The sequence below is a fragment of the Muntiacus reevesi genome, chromosome 9 (genome assembly GCF_963930625.1).
Source record: "Muntiacus reevesi chromosome 9, mMunRee1.1, whole genome shotgun sequence".
NCBI lineage: Eukaryota > Metazoa > Chordata > Mammalia > Artiodactyla > Cervidae > Muntiacus > Muntiacus reevesi.
Genome location: NC_089257.1, coordinates 70,676,125 through 70,696,497, shown reverse-complemented (window position 1 = coordinate 70,696,497; position 20,373 = coordinate 70,676,125). Strand labels below are relative to the sequence as shown.

The 20,373-nt window shown below is 41.5% G+C and overlaps 1 protein-coding gene across 1 annotated transcript in view; it reads right to left on the bottom strand.

The window, feature by feature from the left end:
- The window catches only part of ARHGAP20 (Rho GTPase activating protein 20), a 196,476-nt gene extending 177,694 nt beyond the window's left edge, over positions 1-18,782 (bottom strand). The window contains 1 exon segment of the mRNA XM_065944276.1: positions 18,490-18,782. Within this exon segment, the coding sequence (XP_065800348.1) occupies positions 18,490-18,594 (105 nt within the window). The 5' untranslated portion in view covers positions 18,595-18,782.
- Positions 18,783-20,373: the final 1,591 nt, after the last annotated feature.

Genomic DNA, 20,373 nt, shown 5'->3' with positions numbered 1-20,373 from the left:
TCTGTTTCGACCTTGAGTTTCTGCCTAGCCTTTCTGAGTGAGGGGGTGCAGGGTGTGTGGAGGGGTGACATTCCTGCACCTATCTCAGCAGTCTTACTTCTGCTGCTCCTAATCCTCTGACACCACTCTCAGCAGATCCAAGTGCCTAAACAAGATCTTCATTAACATATGATTTCTAATTCTGAGCTCCTTGGCTTTCAGGCTTACAAAGAATTTGGAAAGGATTCAAAAGACAGCCATAAAAATGATTTAAAATGTGGAAAAAAGAAAAAAACCTAAGACAAGTTAAAATGATCTGACAAGTTAAAATGATTCTTCATTTGGAAACAGTAAGTCTCCAAGGTAATGCAGAGTTATTATACAGAGGATACCAAGTGTCTTCCAAAGAAGATAAGGTGAAAAGCAATGTGGCTATACTGTAGACTGAGAATCCAGGTTGATCCTGGGCAGTGGGTTTATCAAGAAATTTACAAAAGCTGTGAAAGAAATTATGCACTAACGTCCAGGGGTTCAGAAACCCCCTAATAAGGATTCCTTAGGGATCCATGGACTACAGATTTGAAACTTTTTGATATAAAGAAATCGTTCTGAGTGATGGCTATTAAACATGAGAATGGATAATTAAAGAAGAGTGACAAATTTTCTTCTGTAGAGATATTTCTAAAATAGTTTTTCATAGAGGTCTAATATAGCAGACTATTTGTACTTATTTGTATGCAGTAATTAGACTGTGTTTTCTTAGTTATGGGCTTCCCTGGTGGCTCAGCTGGTAAAGAACTCGCCTGCAATGCAGGAGACCTGGGTTCGACTCCTGGGTTGGGAAGAACCTGGAGGAGGGAACGGCTACCCACTCCAGTATTGTGGCCTGGAGGATTCCCTTAGGGTCGCAAGGAGTCGGGCTCAACTGAGCAACTGTCACTTTTCTTAGTTATAAATTGGTTGATGTGTGACGAATCAAATGTGGGGTGTATCTACCTCATTTGGTGGACTCATATTTAGATACTGCAGTCAAACTACAGGCAAAATAATATTTGAAGTCCTACTGAGTGTACTGAGGCTCATTTCATTATTAATCAGATATGCAGCCTGAGGTAAATCACACACTCCTCTGGGTCTCCATTTCCTTACACAGAAAGTGAGAAAATTCGGACTACATAGTCTCTTAGGTGACTTCTATTTCTGATATTCTCATGGGAAGTGTCTACCAAAGATTCACCCTGGATATGCAAGAAAATAAACATTATATACACAATGAATTTAGAATTCATATGATTCATTTCTCTAAGTAAAAAGAAGTCTTAAGAGTTGTCAATATAAAGGGGATCTAGCTATTAATTCATTCAAAGTATGCTTTTTTTTTTTTTTTGCTCAAAAGTGTAGCAAAATAAAGAACCAATGGTGACTTCAAAAGAAATTCACTCATCTGTCGAAGAATCTGTTCTCAGGCAATAAAGACTTAGATTTCTTTTGTCTATTAACAACTGTGAAATAAAATACACAAAAATAGAAGGAGACTACTGATTCCTTTCTAAATCTATAATAATACAAACTTGTCAGGACAGGTTGACGCTATGGACATATCAGCACCAACAAATTTCCCAGCCGCTCAGCGACAGAGAAAACTACAATATTTTGCCTCACAGGAAATGAGCAGATAGGTTTAAAACACTGTATATTTTCTTTGTGAGGTTAAAATCACAATCCACAGTGTGGCTTTTCAGAATGCCCAAATGCTTTATATCTATAATGAGATTACATTACAAATATTAGACGCCATTTTGAAAGTGAGTAGTTTTTAAAAGATAATCTTGTAAATTGATAAAAATTAGGCAAAAAATCAACTGCATGAATCTTTTAGAAGTGATTTTCTTGACTTTGTACCAATTAATCAAGCCAAGGCTTAAGCAACATGAAAAAACTAAACAAGACTTTTATATAAGCTAAAAAACAAATTATGAAGTAGGATTTATTTGCTCCTCTGCTAGCAAATGGGAACAATGAGGAGGGGCTTGGACAGAGTTGTAAAAGGGAACTGTGATTTAATTTTAAAAACAAACATCTTTATACTAGTAGTCATTTATTAGGAAATTATAGCATGAACACTAGAGAGAAATTAAATCTTTGGTTTCCTAAGTTGCCCCCTCTGCAGCTATATTCAGTATTAGAGGCAAAAAACCAATTCTGAAAAAGAATAAATGAATAGAGGTAAATGAAGATAAAAACCAAATGCCTATAATTAATTTTTCTTTTATATTTCAATAATAATACAAAACTATAGCAACATTACCAGCTAATCTGGAAGGTGCTTTCCACTTCAATTCTTTAATTGGTTAGATGAACTAAATGTTGAATACCTGTGTTCCTAACTAACTTTATAGCTATGCTTCAATTAAAACACTTCACATTATAATTATCTATCTCTTTCTTGAGAGCAAGGGCTATATCCAAACATTCTCCCATCTTTCCAAACTTTATCCTGTCTTTCAACAATTACTGAAATTCTCCTCTGTGGCAGGCCTATCCTTGCATTACTAGAGCCTAGTGCAATACCTGGTGCAAATTATATACTTAATAAATGAAGGTTTTCAGTGAATTTTAAAATTTACTCATTCTCCACATCTATGCTACTGTTCCCAACACACACAGAAAGGCAAACACACTTACTTAAAGGGGTTCTGTTGGAACACTGTCACTAAAGAAATGTAAGCATCTGCTATGGAACCGGATGGTGAGAGTCATCCTTGTACACTGCAAACTACAGCTTTTGACATAGTGTTGACATTTACACTGAACTTCCCTGGTGGCTCAGCTGGCAGCCTGCAGTGTGGGAGACCTGGGTTCGATCCCTGGGTTGGGAAGATTCCCTGCAGAAGAGAAAGGTTACCCACTCCAGTATTCTGGCCTGGAGAATTCCATGGACTGTATAGTCTATGGGGTCGCAAAGAGTCGGAAACGAATGAATGACTTTCACTGACATTTACATTATCATGGAGTTTCATGGTAAACATCTGTCATATAATAAAAGTTAATCTTTTGCCAACAAATGTTGCTGGGACAACTGGATATCTACATGCAAAAGAATGAAGTTGGATTCATATCTTATACTATATATAAAAATTAACTCAAAATGGATCAACAATCTAAAAGAGGTAAAGCTATAAAAATGTTAGAAGAAAACACAGGCATAAGAATCTGTGACTATGGACTAGGTAATGGTTTCTTAGATATGACCCCAAAAGCACAAACAACAACAAAAATTAAATTGAACATCATCAAGGTTAAAATTTCTATGCTTCAAAGGACATTATTAAGAAACTGAAAAGAAAGCCCAAGGCTAATTTAAAAATGGATCTGAATAGGAAGTTCTCTTAAGAAGATATACACAGCCAAAAAGCACAAGAAAAGACGGTCAACATTGTCAACCACCAGGAAAGCACAAATTAAAACTATGAAATACCACTTTATACTTATCAAGATGAGTTAATATCTTATTATCAAGACAATATCTTTTTATTATCAAGATAACAAAAGGACAACAAGTGTAAAGATGTGGAGAAATTAAACTTATTCCACGGTTGGTAGGAATGTAAAATGGTGATGCTACCTCGGAAGTTCTGCAAATGGCTAAACACTGAGTTACCATACAATCCTTCAATTTCTCTTGAGTACGTAACCAAGAGAAATGAGAACATATGTCCACACAAAAACATGTGCCTGAATGCTCACAGCAACATTATTCATAATAGTCAAAAAGTAGAAACACCACCAATGTCCATCAACAGAAGACTGAATAAACAAAATGTGATATATTCATAAAATAGAATATTACTTGCCAATAAAAGAAGCAACGAATGTGCAACATAGATGAATCTTGAAAACATTATGCTAATTAAAAGAATTCAGTCCCAAAGGACCACAGTATACTATGACACCATTTAAGTGAAATATTCAGAATAAACACATCTATAGGAACTAAAAGTAGGTTAGTGCTTGTCTGGGGTTTGGGGGATGAGAAAATTGGGGTGTAACACCTCAGGGGTACAGTATTTCTTTTTGTGGTCATGAAAATGTTCTAAAATTGTGATGGATGCACAACTCTAGGAATATACTTAAAGCCACTGAATATACACTTATAAGTATATAAGTGACTGAACTGTATGCTATGTAAATTATATCTCAACAAAGCTCTTAAAATGAGTGAAACAAAAATGAACTACCAAACTACTAAACTACCGAGGTCTAGCCCAGCAAACTGGTTCATAGCCAGGAGCTATATTTTTCCTTGTTCATACAACAATCATCTGAAGTATAATACATGAAAATTACTTATTTTATTTTGTCCAACACATTTTTGTACAAAATGTTTGAGTGGCTCTTCATTTGAATTCCTCAAAGACCTGAGGAATATGCCGACCTGCATACTGTGGTTTGCCATAGTTCCTCCCCTACTTCTCCAGTATTTTCATAGGAAATTCTCACCTTTATCTGAGAGTTTAAAGTGGTAAAGCAAGTGAGCCTGTGTAGGAATCTAAAGCTGCAAGCAGGTTATGGAAGAAAAAAGTTTTGTTCTTTTACTTTCAACAGGGCATAAAACACTGTTTATATAAAAACCTGTATGTAGTCTTTCAGCGGAATTTTAACTTTGTATCAGCCAGGAGACAAAGAACTATTTTTGGAACCTAAAAGTATCAACCAGGAGACAAAAAACTATTTTTGGAATGGTGAAATCACTCTGAATCTGGTCATTCTTACTTCTCAAAGAGTTGTAAAGGGGGGAAAGCCTATCAAAAGAAAGGACCAGGATAAGAGAGTCACGTCAGGTGAGCTGCAATTTTTCATACTTTGTTTTGTTCCAGCTACTTTATGAAGGAAAAAATTCAAGCACTTCAGTCGAATTTAAGTCAAATTTGCTAAAGCCACTTTCAAATATTTAAAATTAGCATAGTATTAAATTAAGGGCTTTGAGGAAAGCTTTTAAGACTCTACAATTTCAAAGACAGAAAAAAAATGCTTAATCAAATTTACAACTTAGTTCACTCAAATTCGACTCATCCTTTGTGGGTGATCTGTACAATTCAGTGAACAATGAACTGTTTCCTGTCTTCCCGACACACCTGAATCATTAACTTGTGGAGACATACACCAAAGACGGTGGCCCTGCAAGGGAAAAAGGAAGTTATTTCTACCCCTGCCCCTTGCTTCTACATCCTATCATCACAAGGTTTCGGCCACTGGACGAGCTAAAGCTTCCCACTATCGTCGCTTTGGTCAGCAATGAGTATGATCTTCTATTTACTCATAATGATCCCAGCCAGAATCAGTTTGGGAATTTATTTAAAGCAAATGTCATCACAGAACAGACTACTATAAAGAGATTTAATTTCTTTTTGAGATTAAGAAATGTTTTACTTTTGGCCATATTTCCTGTTTCTGTGAGATAAGCACTTTGAAATAAAATAAATATGAGATCTATGTAATGCAGAAGAATGGGCACTTGGCATTGAACCTAAACTCTGGATGCTGGTTCTGTCACTTCTCAGAGTCCTCTCTGTAAAATGACAAGAACTGTTTGACCTACCACAAAGAATCAAATAAGATTTTATATGTGAAAGCCCTTTGACAGGGAAAGCACCGCGACAGTGTAACATACAGAGTAAAGCTTCAGAGTACATAAGTACCGTATGTAATAAACATGAGGATAGCAGAACTCCCCTTCTATATTATTATTTGTTCCTCTCATACAGATATCTGAAGCACCACTATGGGCCTTCAAATTGACTGGACTTTCTTCTTTGACAAAGCCACCAGTTTCAAACTCAAGTCATGATTCCCTTTCAGCATCACCCTGAAACTTGCGTATGCAAGTTCAATCACTGATGCTCTCTCCCTAGTAATCCTGTTATGGCACAGGGCTTTACTAAAATACCACATCACAGCCCATAGGAAGTGCTGCTATTTCTACACTCATGCCACGCTATAACAAAGGGGTCCTCTGGTTGCTCCAGCGCTCATCCACCTGCATGAAGGCTAAGGGGCTGAACGTATCAGATGCTGTTGGAAAACTCTTCCTTGCAGCAAGCAACCTCTCACTTTCCTCTTGCAGAAGGGAAAGGTACAGCGATCAAATCCAAAACCATAATGGTGAAAAAAAAAAAAAAAAGAGAGCATCAGATAAGAATAAAAACCAGGCCAAGGTCTGACCAGATTTAGATATACTATATCATATTAAAGTCTACTATGAAAGCTGAGGTTCAAGACATTGACTGTAGGCATAGAAGAGAGAATACGGAAACTCTCCTAAGTATAAATTAGGACCCAGGTAAACAGGAAAAGCAAAAGGCCACAGAGCAGTTGAGCTTTCCAGGTCTTTGAAACATGAGCTGATATGGGCACACATATATTTCATTTTCAGAGTCCACACACATGTGACCAGACATCCAGAAACAGGTTTTACCTTTCAGTTGTTCCATGTGACAGCTGTCTGTCAAAACTAGGTCAAGGCTGCTCAGCCCAGTACTGACATACTGATAGGGCTTTTCTGTTGTCAGCTGGATATTTCTATTCTAAACTTGTCCTGGATAAAGAAAACCAAACTGAAACAAAATTATAAAACAAACTGGGCCATTAAGCCTGCAAGACCAATTATTGGTGGCTGACAAAAGGCAGTTTCCTCTAATTCCTTTCCAACCTCCCACACTGTGGCCAAGTCTTCGGCAAGTATAACAAAAGCGACATATCACCCCATCCTAGGCTGCTTCAGTGTCTACTACCAAACTAAGCATTCACCTCGAAGGCTTTCAGTACACAATAGGACCTTAGAGTTCTTAGAACACTAGGCAGGAGTGATCTAGAACACTTGAGATACCAACGGAACAGGAAAGCAAACTTTCACCTCAATGAAATGTATTTTAAAGATATTCAGTAAGTTCAGGCTACTTAACAAAATAACACAGATGGTGCATGCTTATTTTTCATAGTTCTAGAGGTTAAGAAGTCCAAGGTCAAGGGGTCAGCAGATGTAGTTCTTGGTGTGAGCTGTCTTCCCAGTTTAAAGACAGCTGCCCTTCTGCTGGAGCCTCCCACGGGGGACACAGAGAACAAGCTTTCTGGTCTCTCATATGGGTGGTAATCCCAACATGGGGATTCTGCCCTCATGATCTCATCTAAGCTAACTATTTTCCAAAGGCCCCTATCTCCAAATACAGTAGACCCTTGAGGGACACAGATTTGAACTGTACAGGTCCATTTCCACATAAATTATTTTCAATAAATATGTACAACAGTACTATACCATACGAGGTTGGCTGAATATGTAGATGTAGAACCATGGATAGAGAGTGTCCAATGTAAAGTTCTAAGAGGATTTTTTGACTGTATGAAGGGTCAGCATGTCTAACCTCCACATTGTTTAAGGGCCAACTGTATTATCATACTACGAGTTATGACCTCAACCTTTGAGTTTCAGGAGACACGAACATTCAGTCTGTAACAGAGGTTTTTTGTCAAATACTCAGGAGACTGAGGAGTATGAGTCACGAAACTCCAAATTCCATCAAATCACACTAATAAAATGTACATATATATCCTCAAAGCACTGTGTATACGAGTCTGTGTACATATAAGTATGTATAACCCCTGTGCAACAATGTCTCTTTGGGTGTCCCTGATGGCTCAGATGATAAAGAATCCACGTGCAATATGGGAAGACCTGGGTTCTGTCCCTCGGTTGGGAAGCTCCCTGGAGAGGGAATGGCTACCCACTCCAGTCTCCTTGCCTGGAGAATCCCAGGGACAGAGAAGTCTGGTGGGCTACACTCCATGGGGTCACAAAGAGTGGGACCCGTCTGAGTGACTAACACTACTACTACACATATAAGTGTGTACACACACATATATCTAACCTTGATATTATACACCTATTTTTGTGGCATGGTATAGTTTATAATATGTTTTAATGTCAATTTAAATGGAAGTAAAGTATATTCTCAGCTACCAATACCTCCTAAGAAGGCAAGTTTTATAATCAGTATGCTTGTTAAGTGGTATGTGGCCCGATAAGGCACAAGACAACTTTATGTTGGAAGGAACAGCCACCAAGTCCTGGATGGCAGCATGAGGAGAGGGAAAGGATCAGAACCCAGATTATCCAAGCTGAAGGTTTCATTTTTCTGAAGGTGCCATCAGCTGTCTCACTTCTCCCGGGCTAATGAACATATTCCACCTCTTGCCCTGCAGACCTTCCATCAAATCCTAAAATTAGAACAGTAAAGGGATGGGGAGTGATAAAGTACTTCAAAACCACCTTCACTTCAGAACCAAAAAGCAACAACTGTACTACTTAGGAATCTGTGACTTGTGAATTTCCAGTCGATAAGCTACGACTCTCTGTGAGGACTCAATCTTCAAAGCTGATAATTACTTTTTACATAGATGTGTGAAAATAAAATACAATTTTCATTTTATAAAAAACAATGTATTCTGTTCTAATATACGAATGTTAGAGTCACAAAAGAATAAGTTTTATTTTGCTATGTTAAAATGCACTACTGTGTTCACATCTTAAGTGAAAATTAACTATGGAAGCAAGCTTTTTCCTACACTCAAGATTTATTGTATTAAAATGCTTACTGAATCAACAGTTTCAGCTACATTTCCCACACCCAATTTTCCATGGTGGAAACATCTAAGGCACAGGATTCAGTGCACCCACACATAACTTTGAAATATAGTTCTATGAGTTTGGAGAACATGCCAAGTTTTGGAGAACAGCAAGCAGGACTGAGATATCAGCGTGGAAAGGTCTCCTGACAAGTTCCTGAAATATGAGTGCCTTATATAAAATATCTGAAAAATGACAGATACCAAAGCAAAACGACCACAAATTTCCAAAGAGATTATCAATGATTGTGTCACTGATTGTCGCTATTAGTCCATATTTACTACGAAGGTTAACTGTGTCAACTTGACTGTCCAGAGCATGCCCAGATTACATATTATCTCTGGTTGTGTCGGTGAGGGTATTTTCAAGATGACATTAGCATTTGAATAAGTAGTCAGTAAACTAGGTTTCCTCCCCATCATTCAATCATTCATCATTCGCCTTCACAGAATAAGAAGTGGAGGAAAGAGGAATTTGCCCCCTTTTTCCTCCCTCACTGTCCAGCTAGAACATCTCATTTCTTCTGGTTCTCAGGGAAAGACTACACCACCTTCCTCCCTGTGGATGGCAAACAAGGGACTCCTACCCATCTGTTTCTCTGAAGATCCCGGACTACACCAGTGAAGTTGTTCGGTCGTGTCCAACTCTTTGCAATCCCATGGACTGTAGCCTACCAGGCTCCTCCACCCATGGGATTCTCCAGGCAAGAGTACTGGAGTGGGTTGCCATTTCCTTCTCCAGGGGATCTTCCCAACCTGGGGATTGAACCCAGGTCTCCGGCATTGCAGGCAGACGCTTTAGCGTCTGAGCAACCAGGGAAGCCCGAACCCTGACGAGTACCTTTACCTAATGGCAGCAGTAGACAGTATTCAGTGGGACTCAGAGAAGGTAGAGACACTGCTCTCCCAAGAGCAAAATTACCTCTCAGGAGAAAAACTTCTCAGATACGCTTTGCTCAGCTGGTTATATAAAATTCAAATCTACTCTCTCCTACACCTTATGTTACAATAATAGAAAATGCATCTGTAGCCTAGCTTGAAAGAGAAACAGAGTTGGAAGGTCTGGGTTCAAATTTTCAGCCCTGCTGCTTACCACTCACAGCCCTGGAAGGCTCAGGGCCTTCTCCTCTAAGAGTGTGTCATGAATAATGCCTATCATATAACTTACGTGTGTTACGTGTAGTGAGGCATTTACCTAAAGAAGTTTTTAAAAAATGTCCTTTACTCTTCCATATATTACAAACAGTAAACTCTTACCTTTTTTCTGAAGCTTCTACCTTAGAATATTTGATATTTATGACCTTCATGGGTGACTGCTTTGATGATGCAGTTACGGATCAAATTATTATACTTGTGCCCCCTAAATCCATATGATGAAGCTCTGAGCCCCAATGTAACGTTACTACCAGGCAGGGGTCTCTGGGAAGTAATTAGGTTTAGATGACGCCTTGAGAGTGGGGCTGCTATGACAAGGTTAGTGCCTTTCTAAGAAGAAACCAAAGATATCTAACTCCATCTCCATCTCTCCCACTACCTCTCCCTTCCCGTCTTTCCCTCATCTCCCTCACCGTTTTTCTTCCCACTGTCTCCTACGTGAGGACACAACAATAATTGGAAGCCAAGAGGAGGACTCTCACCAGGAACTGAACTGGCTGGCACCCAGTTCATGGGAATTAACAATCTCCACAACTGCAGGAAATAAATGTCTGTTGTTTAAGCCTCTAGTTTACTGTATTTTGTTTCAGCAACCTGAGCTGAATAAGACACATAGCATTCACTCATTTGCATGTAAATGTTCTTGTAGTAAATTCAAGGAAATAAAACTCTTTTTATTGCTTTACAGGTACTTTCACCTGGCAAAAATTACTGATGGCTTCTGCCTTTTTTTCAAAGTGTTTTCATATACTTTCTCCTTTGACCCGTAAAAAACAACCCTGTGAGATATACAGGATATGGATTATTATCCCTATTTTACAAACAAAGAAACAAAAACAAAACACAGAAGTTCAGAGGCCACACCAGTGATAACAGAGGCTGTTTCTGATTAGAAACAAAATCTATTTCAGTTTTTCATATTTCCAGACTGCTCTTAGCCAAAACAATATCTCAGGTACCTGATTTTATGCCACTCACTCTGTGAATAACATCACAAATGTGTTCAGTAAGATACTGGCTTAACCATGGGCATAATATTTTTCTCAGTTTCAAAGAATAAAACAAAGTCTTACTCACCAAGATGTTTCATTCAAACCCCAGTGCAAGACACACACATGGCTCAAAGTTGGCTCTTGGGGGTGTTCTACCATGGGTTGCTATAAATAGATTTGGACCCAGAGAACGTAGAAATAAAAGCCAGAATGAAGTGGTTAATGGCAGCTGTTACATTTTTTAATGTTGGAGCTATTTTAAAATCCCTTTTGCTTTGATTTTCTGTGCCTGCAAGACTCTCTTCCCTCCTCAAAACCTATCTTATTTAAAGACTTTTCAATTAGTTTGTGAAACCAACGGGTCAGGGGGCTTGAAAATGACAAAAACCATCATCCCTAACTGAAATCATTCTAATAAGTGCTGCCATTTCATTTCATAAAAACTGTCCTATTCAAACATGGACGTGTTCAAGGATATGTTATCCAGAATTCTATCCATAATGCATTGTCTATTGCTGATATTAATATTGTATTTTAGAATCACACTTTTAGACAATACCATACAATTCTACTGTCCTTTTGAAGAACCTCAATTATGTTAAATTTTCTATTTTTGGAAACAGTCAAATCATCCAACTAACAAATAAAGGCAGATGAACCAGCTAGGTGATCCTTCTTGAGGTTAAAATAATAAGTGTAGCTATTAAGAGATTGACTTCTTATACAGCACTTACAAACTTGGTCCTCAAACATATTATGTACTTTCCTGCTTCAGGACCTTTGAACTGCTCCCATTTCCTGGAACCTTTTTATTGCGTGGTCTTTTTCACCAGTAAGAGTTAAGCACGTAAACAACCTAATGCCAGAGTGGTCTAACTCCACATTCACATTTCTCTAAATCAGGGTCATGCTGGTTTCTTTAGTAACAGTTCCCATCATTTAATACATTTTCCATTATTGTTGTTGCTTTTGTCTCCTCTCAGTCTATGCTGTCCAATACCTCTACACACATGTGGCAATTTAAATTCAAATAAACTACAACTAAGTAAAATCTACAAAAAAGGAAAAACTGGACTTCATCAAAATTAGTAACTCCATTCTTTGAAAGAAAATGTTAACAGAGTAAAATGACAAGACATAGGAAGGGAGAACATATTTACAAGTCACAAAAATACGATAAAGGACTTGATTCCAGAATATTTAAATAGGTTTTAACACTCAGTAATGAGAGAACTAACAGGCTTCTTGGTGGTTCAGTGGTAAAGAATCTGCCTGCCAATGCAGGAGATACGGTCTGACCCCTGGTCCAGGAGGGTCCACATGTTGCGGGGCAACTAAGCCTGTGCACACCTACTGAGCCCGTTCTCCAGAGTCTGGGAGCCGCAACTACTGAAGACCGTGTGCTCCAGAGCCTGTGCTTTGCAACAAAAGAAGCCGCTGCAATGAGAAGACTGCATATTGCAACTAGATAAGGTGCACACACAGCAACAAAGACCCAGCACAGCAGAAAATATTAATAATAAATATTTATAAGTTTTTTACAAAAGAAAGAAAACTAACAACTAAAATTGTGCAAAATATTTGAACAGGCACTTCATTCACTGCAGATAACAAATGAATGACAGGTAAGCGTACAAAAAGGTACTCGATATCATTAATCACTAGGGAAATGCAAATTAAAACCAAAATGAAATGTTACTTTCTACCCTCTGTTGTCATTTAGTCACTAAGTTGTGTCTGACCCTTTTGCAACCCCATGGACTGCTGTCTGCCAGGCTCCTCTGTCCACTGGATTTCCCAGGCAAGGATACTAGAGTGGGTTGCCATTTCCTTCTCCAGGGGATCTTCCCAACTCAGGGATCGAAACAGCATCTCTTGCGTCTCTGCATTGGCAGATGGATTCTTTACCAGTGAGACACCAGGGAAGCCCTTCTATCCTCTAGGATGATCAAAATAAAAAAGATAGATAAGTATTGGTGAAGATGTAGAGAAACTGGACTCATACGCGCTGTTAATGGGAATGTAAAACCACTTTGGAAAATAATTTGACAGTTTATTAAAAAGTTAAACATACACTTAAATTATGACCCAGGCTCAACATTTAAGTACTTTTCCAAAAGAAGTGAAAGCACAAGTCCATACAAAGATTGTACATGAATGTTCAGAGCAGCTTTGTTCATAGTATCCCAAACCAGGAAAAAACCAAAACAGTCATAAACAGGTGAATGGATAAACAAACTGTGCTTTATCCACATGATAGAATACTGCTGAGCAAGGAAATGAAGTACTGATATGCACACACAAAAAAATGGATGACTCTCAAAATAATCATACTGAATTAAAAAAGCCAGACAAAAAGAATACATAGTATGATTCCATTTATATAGAATTCTTTAAAATGCAAATTAACCAATAGTGACAGAAAGCAGACCAGTGGTTGCCCAGAAATTGGGAGGACACAAAGGGATTAGAAAGGGACATGAGGGGACTTTAAGGAATGATAAATATGTTCATTATCTTGGCTTTGGTCATGGTATCAGAGCTGTATAAGGTGCCAAAACTTACTGATTTATGTACTTTAAACATGTAGTTTATTGTATGCCAAGTGTACCTCAAAAAACTAAAATTATTTTTTAATTAAAAAAATTTTTTTTCATTTATTTTTATTAGTTGGAGGCTAATTACTTTACAATAATGTAGTGGTTTTTGTCATACATTGACATGAATCAGCCATGGATTTACATGTATTCCCCATACTGATCCGCCCTCCTACTTCCCTCTCTACCCGATCCCTCTGGGTCTTCCCAGTGCACCAGGCCCGAGCATTTGTCTCATGCATTCAACCTGGGCTGATGATCTGTTTCACCATAGATAATATACATGTTTCGATGCTGTTCTTTTGAAATATCCCACCCTCGCCTTCTCCCACAGAGTCCAAAAGTCTGTTCTGTACATCTGTGTCTCTTTTTCTGTTTTGCATATAGGGTTATCATCACCATCTTTCTAAATTCCATATATATGTGTTAGTATACTGTAATGGTCTTTATCTTTCTGGCTTACTCCACTCTGTATAATGGGCTCCAGTTTCATCCATCTCATTAGAACTGATTCAAATGAATTCTTTCAAATGGCTGAGTAATATTCCATGGTGTATATGGACCACAGCTTCCTTATCCATTCGTCTGCTGATGGGCATCTAGGTTGCTTCCATGTCCTGGCTATTATAAATAGCGCTGCGATGAACACTGGGGTGCACGTGTCTTTTTCAGATCTGGTTTCCCTGGTGTGTATGCCCAGAAGTGGGATTGCTGGGTCATATGGTAGTTCTATTTCCAGTAAAAAACTGTTAAAATTTTTTAATTGCTCAGTTGTACCAGCCACACTTCAAGTGCTCAATAGCTACATATCAGCTAGTGTCCATTAAATTGGACATTGCAATAAAGAGTAGTTCTGCCACTGTCAAAAGTTCTAGTTACCAGTGATGCTCCAGGGGTCAGCAAACTATACCAGAGATTCACCTCTTGCTTTTCTAAATAAAGTTGTATCAGAATATAGTTATGCCCACTTATTTACATATTGTCTAGGGATGCTTTTGCATGGCAGTGGCACAGTAGGTAGCTGCAACAGAGACCTTATGGTCTACAAACCTAAATTATTCACTATCTGGCTCTCTGAAAAGACTTGCTGATCCTGCTATAAATCATAAACCCTGAACAAGAAGGTCATAGACTGTTGACTGCTATACATAACTCAGTTTATATTTAATGAGTACCTAATATGTAGCTTCCCTCGTGGCTCAGATGGTAAAGAGTGTGTCTGCAATGTGGGAGGCCTGGGTTCGACCCCTGGATTGGGAAGATCTCCTGGAGAAGGAAATAGCAACCTACTCCAGTATTCTTGCCTGAAAAATCCCATGGACAGAAGAGCCTAGAGGACTACAGTCCATGGGGTTTCAAAGACACAGACACGACTTAGCAACTGACATAATATATAGCACTGTACTAGGCATTGAGGCAGCAGCCTTGAACGACACAGACAATGTGTCTGTTCTCATGGTGTTCACAATCTGGTGAGCTGTTCAGGTAACACAATCAGAACGGAAATAAGAACATACAAGGCAAGACTGAAGACTGACATAAGAATAAAACAGAAGGCACGGGGTGTGACTGAGGGGCAACTTCCACTTGGGTAATCCGAACAGGCCTCTGGGAGAACCCAAGACGGGAATGACATGGAAGAATCAACACTGCAAAGATCTGCAAGGCAATAGCAACACCAAAGCCTCAGAACAGGATGAATCTGATGACGCAATGTGTGAAAAAGAAGGCCCCTGTGGCTGGAGAATACACAAACAAGAGAGGGGAGGCAGATGAGGTAAGAGAAGCAGGGAGGGCTAAAAAGAGGAGCTTCAATTTTATTCCGAATATGACAGAAAGTCACAACACGGTTTTACACAGTTAGCAACATGATCAATTTACATTTTTGAAGATCACTCTGGTGCTTCTAAATGGTGGCTGGGTCAGGTAAAAGCAAAAAAGGTGTTAAACAAGTTAGGAGATTTCTGCAAAGGTTCAAGTAAGAGATGGTTTGGCTTGGACTACAATGACAGCAGTGGAGATGAAGTGAAGAAATTCAAGGTATATTTTGAAGTGACAGTGGACAAACCTTTCTGATGGTTGTTGTAGACTGAGGAAATAAATACCAGATTTTTGGCTTAAACAATTGGGACAAAGTAGTATGAATTACAAACACAGTGGGAAGTACAAACATAAGAGCTAACATATGTTAATATTCACTCAACTTCACGTTTAATTTTTCTATCTTGAGAATTAGGTACTATTGTCATTTTCATTTTACAAATAGGAAACTGAAAAGGTTGAGTAACTGACCTAGATTTGAAGGCTAGTACAAACACAATATAGACTTGAACCAGGTCATCAAATTCCAAATTTCACCACACTGTGCAAAACTGCCTTATCAATGGTAGTTTCTAGACATATTCTAGACAACAGCAGTACCACTGGATTTTAACTTTCAGGATGACTAGTTTGAAAGATGCTATGGTTTTGCTTGTCTTTCAGAGACTATTATTTAAGATCGACTTGTTTTCATAAAGTAAAAGATGTAATAGTCTGCTATATACACTTTTCAAAGCACTTTCACCACTATATTCTCTTTGATACTCCTTTTACAAATGAGGAAACTAAAGCAAGTGATTTCCTCAAGATCACTTGGATAGTAACAGAGATAGGACTAAAAGCCAAGTGAACCCATTCCATACAGTAGTCTGGCCAATAAGATTGTCTTTAAAAATGCTGAATATTCAGTAAGAAACACATTTTACCCCACTACCCAAATGTACATACACATACATAAATGAAACAGAGCAAAAAGTCATACAAAGCAATCTTTACCCCTTACAACTGTGCTATTACTTTCTGTTCTATTTCATTTTTTTAAATGCTGACTGCATTAAAATGCTGACTGACAATTTCATAAACACTGGTCCAAGTTTCAGTAATTAACAGTACAACAGCATAGTAGACATTTTAAGAAATAAGTCTCATGATTCACTAGGACTACCAAACACTAAAAGGGTAAGAGGAAACATAAAAAAGATCAATCTGTTGAGTATTTGGGATACAAGAAGATTGTGGTCCGTGAGAGTGTAAATGGCAATGATTCTGAGTTACAATTTGGAAATATTATTTTGTTATAATTAATTACTATTGCTATGGAGGTCTCAAATCAAACAGACACACCTACTAACATTTAAAACAGGCAGAGATGCACATTTCTGGGAAAATATTAAAAGAAAAATATATAATATGTTAAAATATTAAAAGCAAAAATATAAAAAGCAGTTGTTACAATAAACACAGGTCTTTAATTTTACTTTTGCCCTAAAGGGAGTAAAAAGTTGTAGAAAGACCAAGCAGGCAAAACCTATTTCCTTTTTTAAAAATGAAAAGAAAAAGACTGGATTGATAGCGTGACAAATCATTACGCTTTATAATGCAGGACAAAAATGGCTTAAGATGCACAACAATCTTTCATTTATTGGACAAATACTTCTTGATTGATCAAGCTACTCTCATGCTTTCTTAATTACCATTAGTAAAAAAAAAAAAAAAAAGGATGAGATGTGTTCTGGCATACAAATACTTTATTTTCCCAAATTCCTTAAGTTTAGAGAATAAAAATTGCTTTTAAACTATGTTGATTGCTGAATATTCATACAATGTCAACCTAGTAAATTCTCTCTCTCCCTCTCTCTCTGCATCTCTGAAGGGGAAAAGAGACAAGGACAAACCGCAGCCTCCATACATCAAATACAAAGCCAGCACTACAGCAGATACATCATCAAGTTCACTGACACTCCTAGACGGCTCTGCAACAGGGTCAAGGTCCCTGGATGCTCACACAAACTTCTACACTCCGCACCAACCTCACTTCTTTCCTACTGACCTCCAGTCAACCCAGGATTCTGCAGGGCAGTCATGAAAGGCAGTAAGATCCAGACAACCAGGGAGCCTGCGTAGCCCCTTAAGGTTCTAATGATACAAATGCATTGAGGCATTCCTCAAGATGTTTCTTAAGGATGACTTAGATTATCCCTCTAGTCCCATTTTTCTTTTTTTTCCCCCCAACTGGAAGCTGGAAGGTCACCACCAGGACACAGAGCAAAAACGGCCAAATATCAGAAGGGGGAGGGGAGGAGCGAAAGCAGAAAAGGCTAGAAACACCCAAATCAATTCCTCTGAGAGCCAAGCCGCAGAGGCCGGCAGCTCGCGGCCGCTTGCACTTGCTGAGGGAACCATTCCAAAGAAACCTGACCCGATCGGAGTCAGCACGCCGCTCGGCGGCCACGTTTATCCTAAAGGAACGCTACAAGTTGTTGCCCGCATCCTTGCTCCCGGCTTTGACAGGGGCCGCGCGCGCCGCCCGCAATCCGGCCCCGCGGAGCCACGCGGAGCCCCGGGGGCCAGCGGACCAGCGCAGGGCGCGGGCCCCTCCGCCCACCCGCCGCCTCCAGTCCGGTTCCCAGCCGAACTGGCCCTCCGCGTCCCCGGGCGTCAACCGTTAGCATCCCCAGCACAGCTGCAAAGGCTGACCACCGCCTCGCAGTGACCCGGGGTCATTCCGGGTCTCGTTCCCTGGCCCGAAAGCACCCCACCCGGCCGCCCCTCGCCCTGCAAAACCCTGCGGAGCGGCCGCGTCCAGGTGAGGGGCTGAGAGCCCCACGGGCGCCGCTCTCCGGCCGCCTACCTTCCCAACGCGCGGTCGCCGCGCCAGGGCGGACGCCTCGGCCCTGGTGATCTCGAAGCTGACCCCGTCAGGGGCCGATGAGCGCCCGAGGGACCTCGGGGAACCCCGGGGCCGGGCACCCGGCGGGGCTGGGGAGGGCGATGGCGCAAAAGCGGCCCGCGCGCCCCGCCTGAGGGAGGAGGGCGGCGGATGAGGACGGGGAGGGCGGCCGCCCGGCTCGCTAGGGGAGCGACATTGACTCTAGACGCGACGAGCCCGGGGTGCCGGGGTGGCCTGGGGAGACGGGAAGGCGGGCATGGCCTCGTACAGACGCGGCGGGTCTCGAGCCTCGAGCGTTAAATACCCGTGGCGTCCGGCCCGCGCAGCGGCGGAGGGCGCGCGCCGGCGGCGGCGGGGCCCCGCTCGGCGTCCTCACCTTCTTCGTGCCGGAGCCGCCTGCGAGCCGAGACACTCCTGTCAGGGAAGAGGAGCGCCCCGGCTGCCCCCCTAGAGTCTCCTGCTGGGGGGACATCGCTTCCATGAAGAGCACTTGAGAGCAAATCCCAGCCCAAGAGGAGGTTACGCGGGCATATCCGCGAGACGGCGGCCGGACAGCCGAGGGCGCGCGGGACCGAGACGGGCAGCCGCGCTAGGCGGCGAGCCGGGCTCCGGGGGCGAGCCGCGCGCCTCCCGTCGGGGCCATGTACCGCCGCCCGCGCTCAGCACCGAAGCTGCAGGGTTTGCAGCGGCGACCGCCCGTCAGCTCCGCGGCCGCCCCGCCTCGGGCCCGCCCCTCGGCGCCAGGCGCCCAGCGCCGGGCCCGCCCCCGGCCGCGGCCCACACAGCGCCGACCCTTCCCGCGGCGCGCTGGGCTGCGCGCCCTCCTAGATATTCTATTAGGGCACGGGCGACCGACTGACCTTTTCGGTCCGCGCCTCCGAGTGCGGCCGGCTCACCGGGCGCTGTCACGAACGCGGGCCTCTAGCGCGGACGCGCGCCTCTTCAGGCGCTCGAACCACTCGCACCCGACTCCATCCCTTCCCGCGCCGCGGCACCGCGTGCGGCGGCGCGGCTGTGGCGACCTCAGCCTGAACGGAGTCGTGGCGGCGAGTCCTGCCTCGCTCTCGGCCGACAGCGGAGGGGTCCCCCGCCCCTCCCCCGGCGGGGAGGCCGGGGACGGAGGCGCACGTCGCAGAGGGCGGCACAGTGGAAGCCCGACCGGCGCGGGCTCTGCAGCCCCCGCACGATTTGCACCCCGGCTGCAACCCCCGCACGATTTGCACCGGCGGTTTCCCTGTCTACGGGCTGCAGAGACCTGGGCATTCCAAGCGTGTAAGCGCAATTAAGGAAAATGCGGCAGAGAGAGGACTCTGAAATTTGGCTTAGCTGTTGAGAAGGCTACAATATGTGGAAGTGTTTATCAGATATCTGCGCTGAGAGCATAACTTCCTGTCAGCCCAAATAGTGGCAAATTTTTTAAAGGCCAGAGAATAATCAGAGGGAAGGATTTGGAGCTGACTCGGGTTGAGTTGGGTACTGCCGCACGTTGCAGGACTGGCTGACTAGGGAGGCTGGTTCGGTAGGTGGCATTCTTCTCCTGGAGTCAGGATTCCATAAAGGATGGTTTGGTGATGAAGGACACAGCTCGAGGATGCTAGCTGGTGGAAGAGGTTTGTTTTTGTGGTAAGAAAAAACAGATAGAGGCTCCTGCCGGATTGGACTGTTATCAAGTCAGATTATAGAAGAATAGGGTTCTGGCCAGCTCTATTCCAAAGCAAAAGTTGCTGTCCAAAACACACCCACACATTACCATCACCACTAACCCCGCAATGGTTATTGTGGAAATAAGGGGATAAAATATTCCAGTCCATTTTATGCCTTGCACATATCACATTGTTTAAAGTAGGCTTGTTACACCGGCTTTGTAAATCACACACACACACACACACAGATATATATGTGTGTGTGTGTGTATGTATGTATTTATTTATGTAAATTATATACATCCATACAGACACAGATTTTCAGGGTGACTCTGCTGCTTAGAGCCATGTCCAGACAGGGTTTTGCACTCACCCTTGAGTTTTTTTTGGAATTTTACACTTTACACTGCAGAGGGTTTTGCAGCTCTTTTCATTCCTTGTTGAAATCATGCTATTATGATTCCTATCTTGAATGGGTGATTTCAGTTTTTCTTACTGTTTCATTTTTTAATTTTAAGAATTAAAAAAAATATTTAATGTAATTTACATGTTATGTTTAAGGTTTATTGTCTTCTAGAGAGGAGGACTCTTTGTTGTTGTTGTTCATCCCAAGTGCC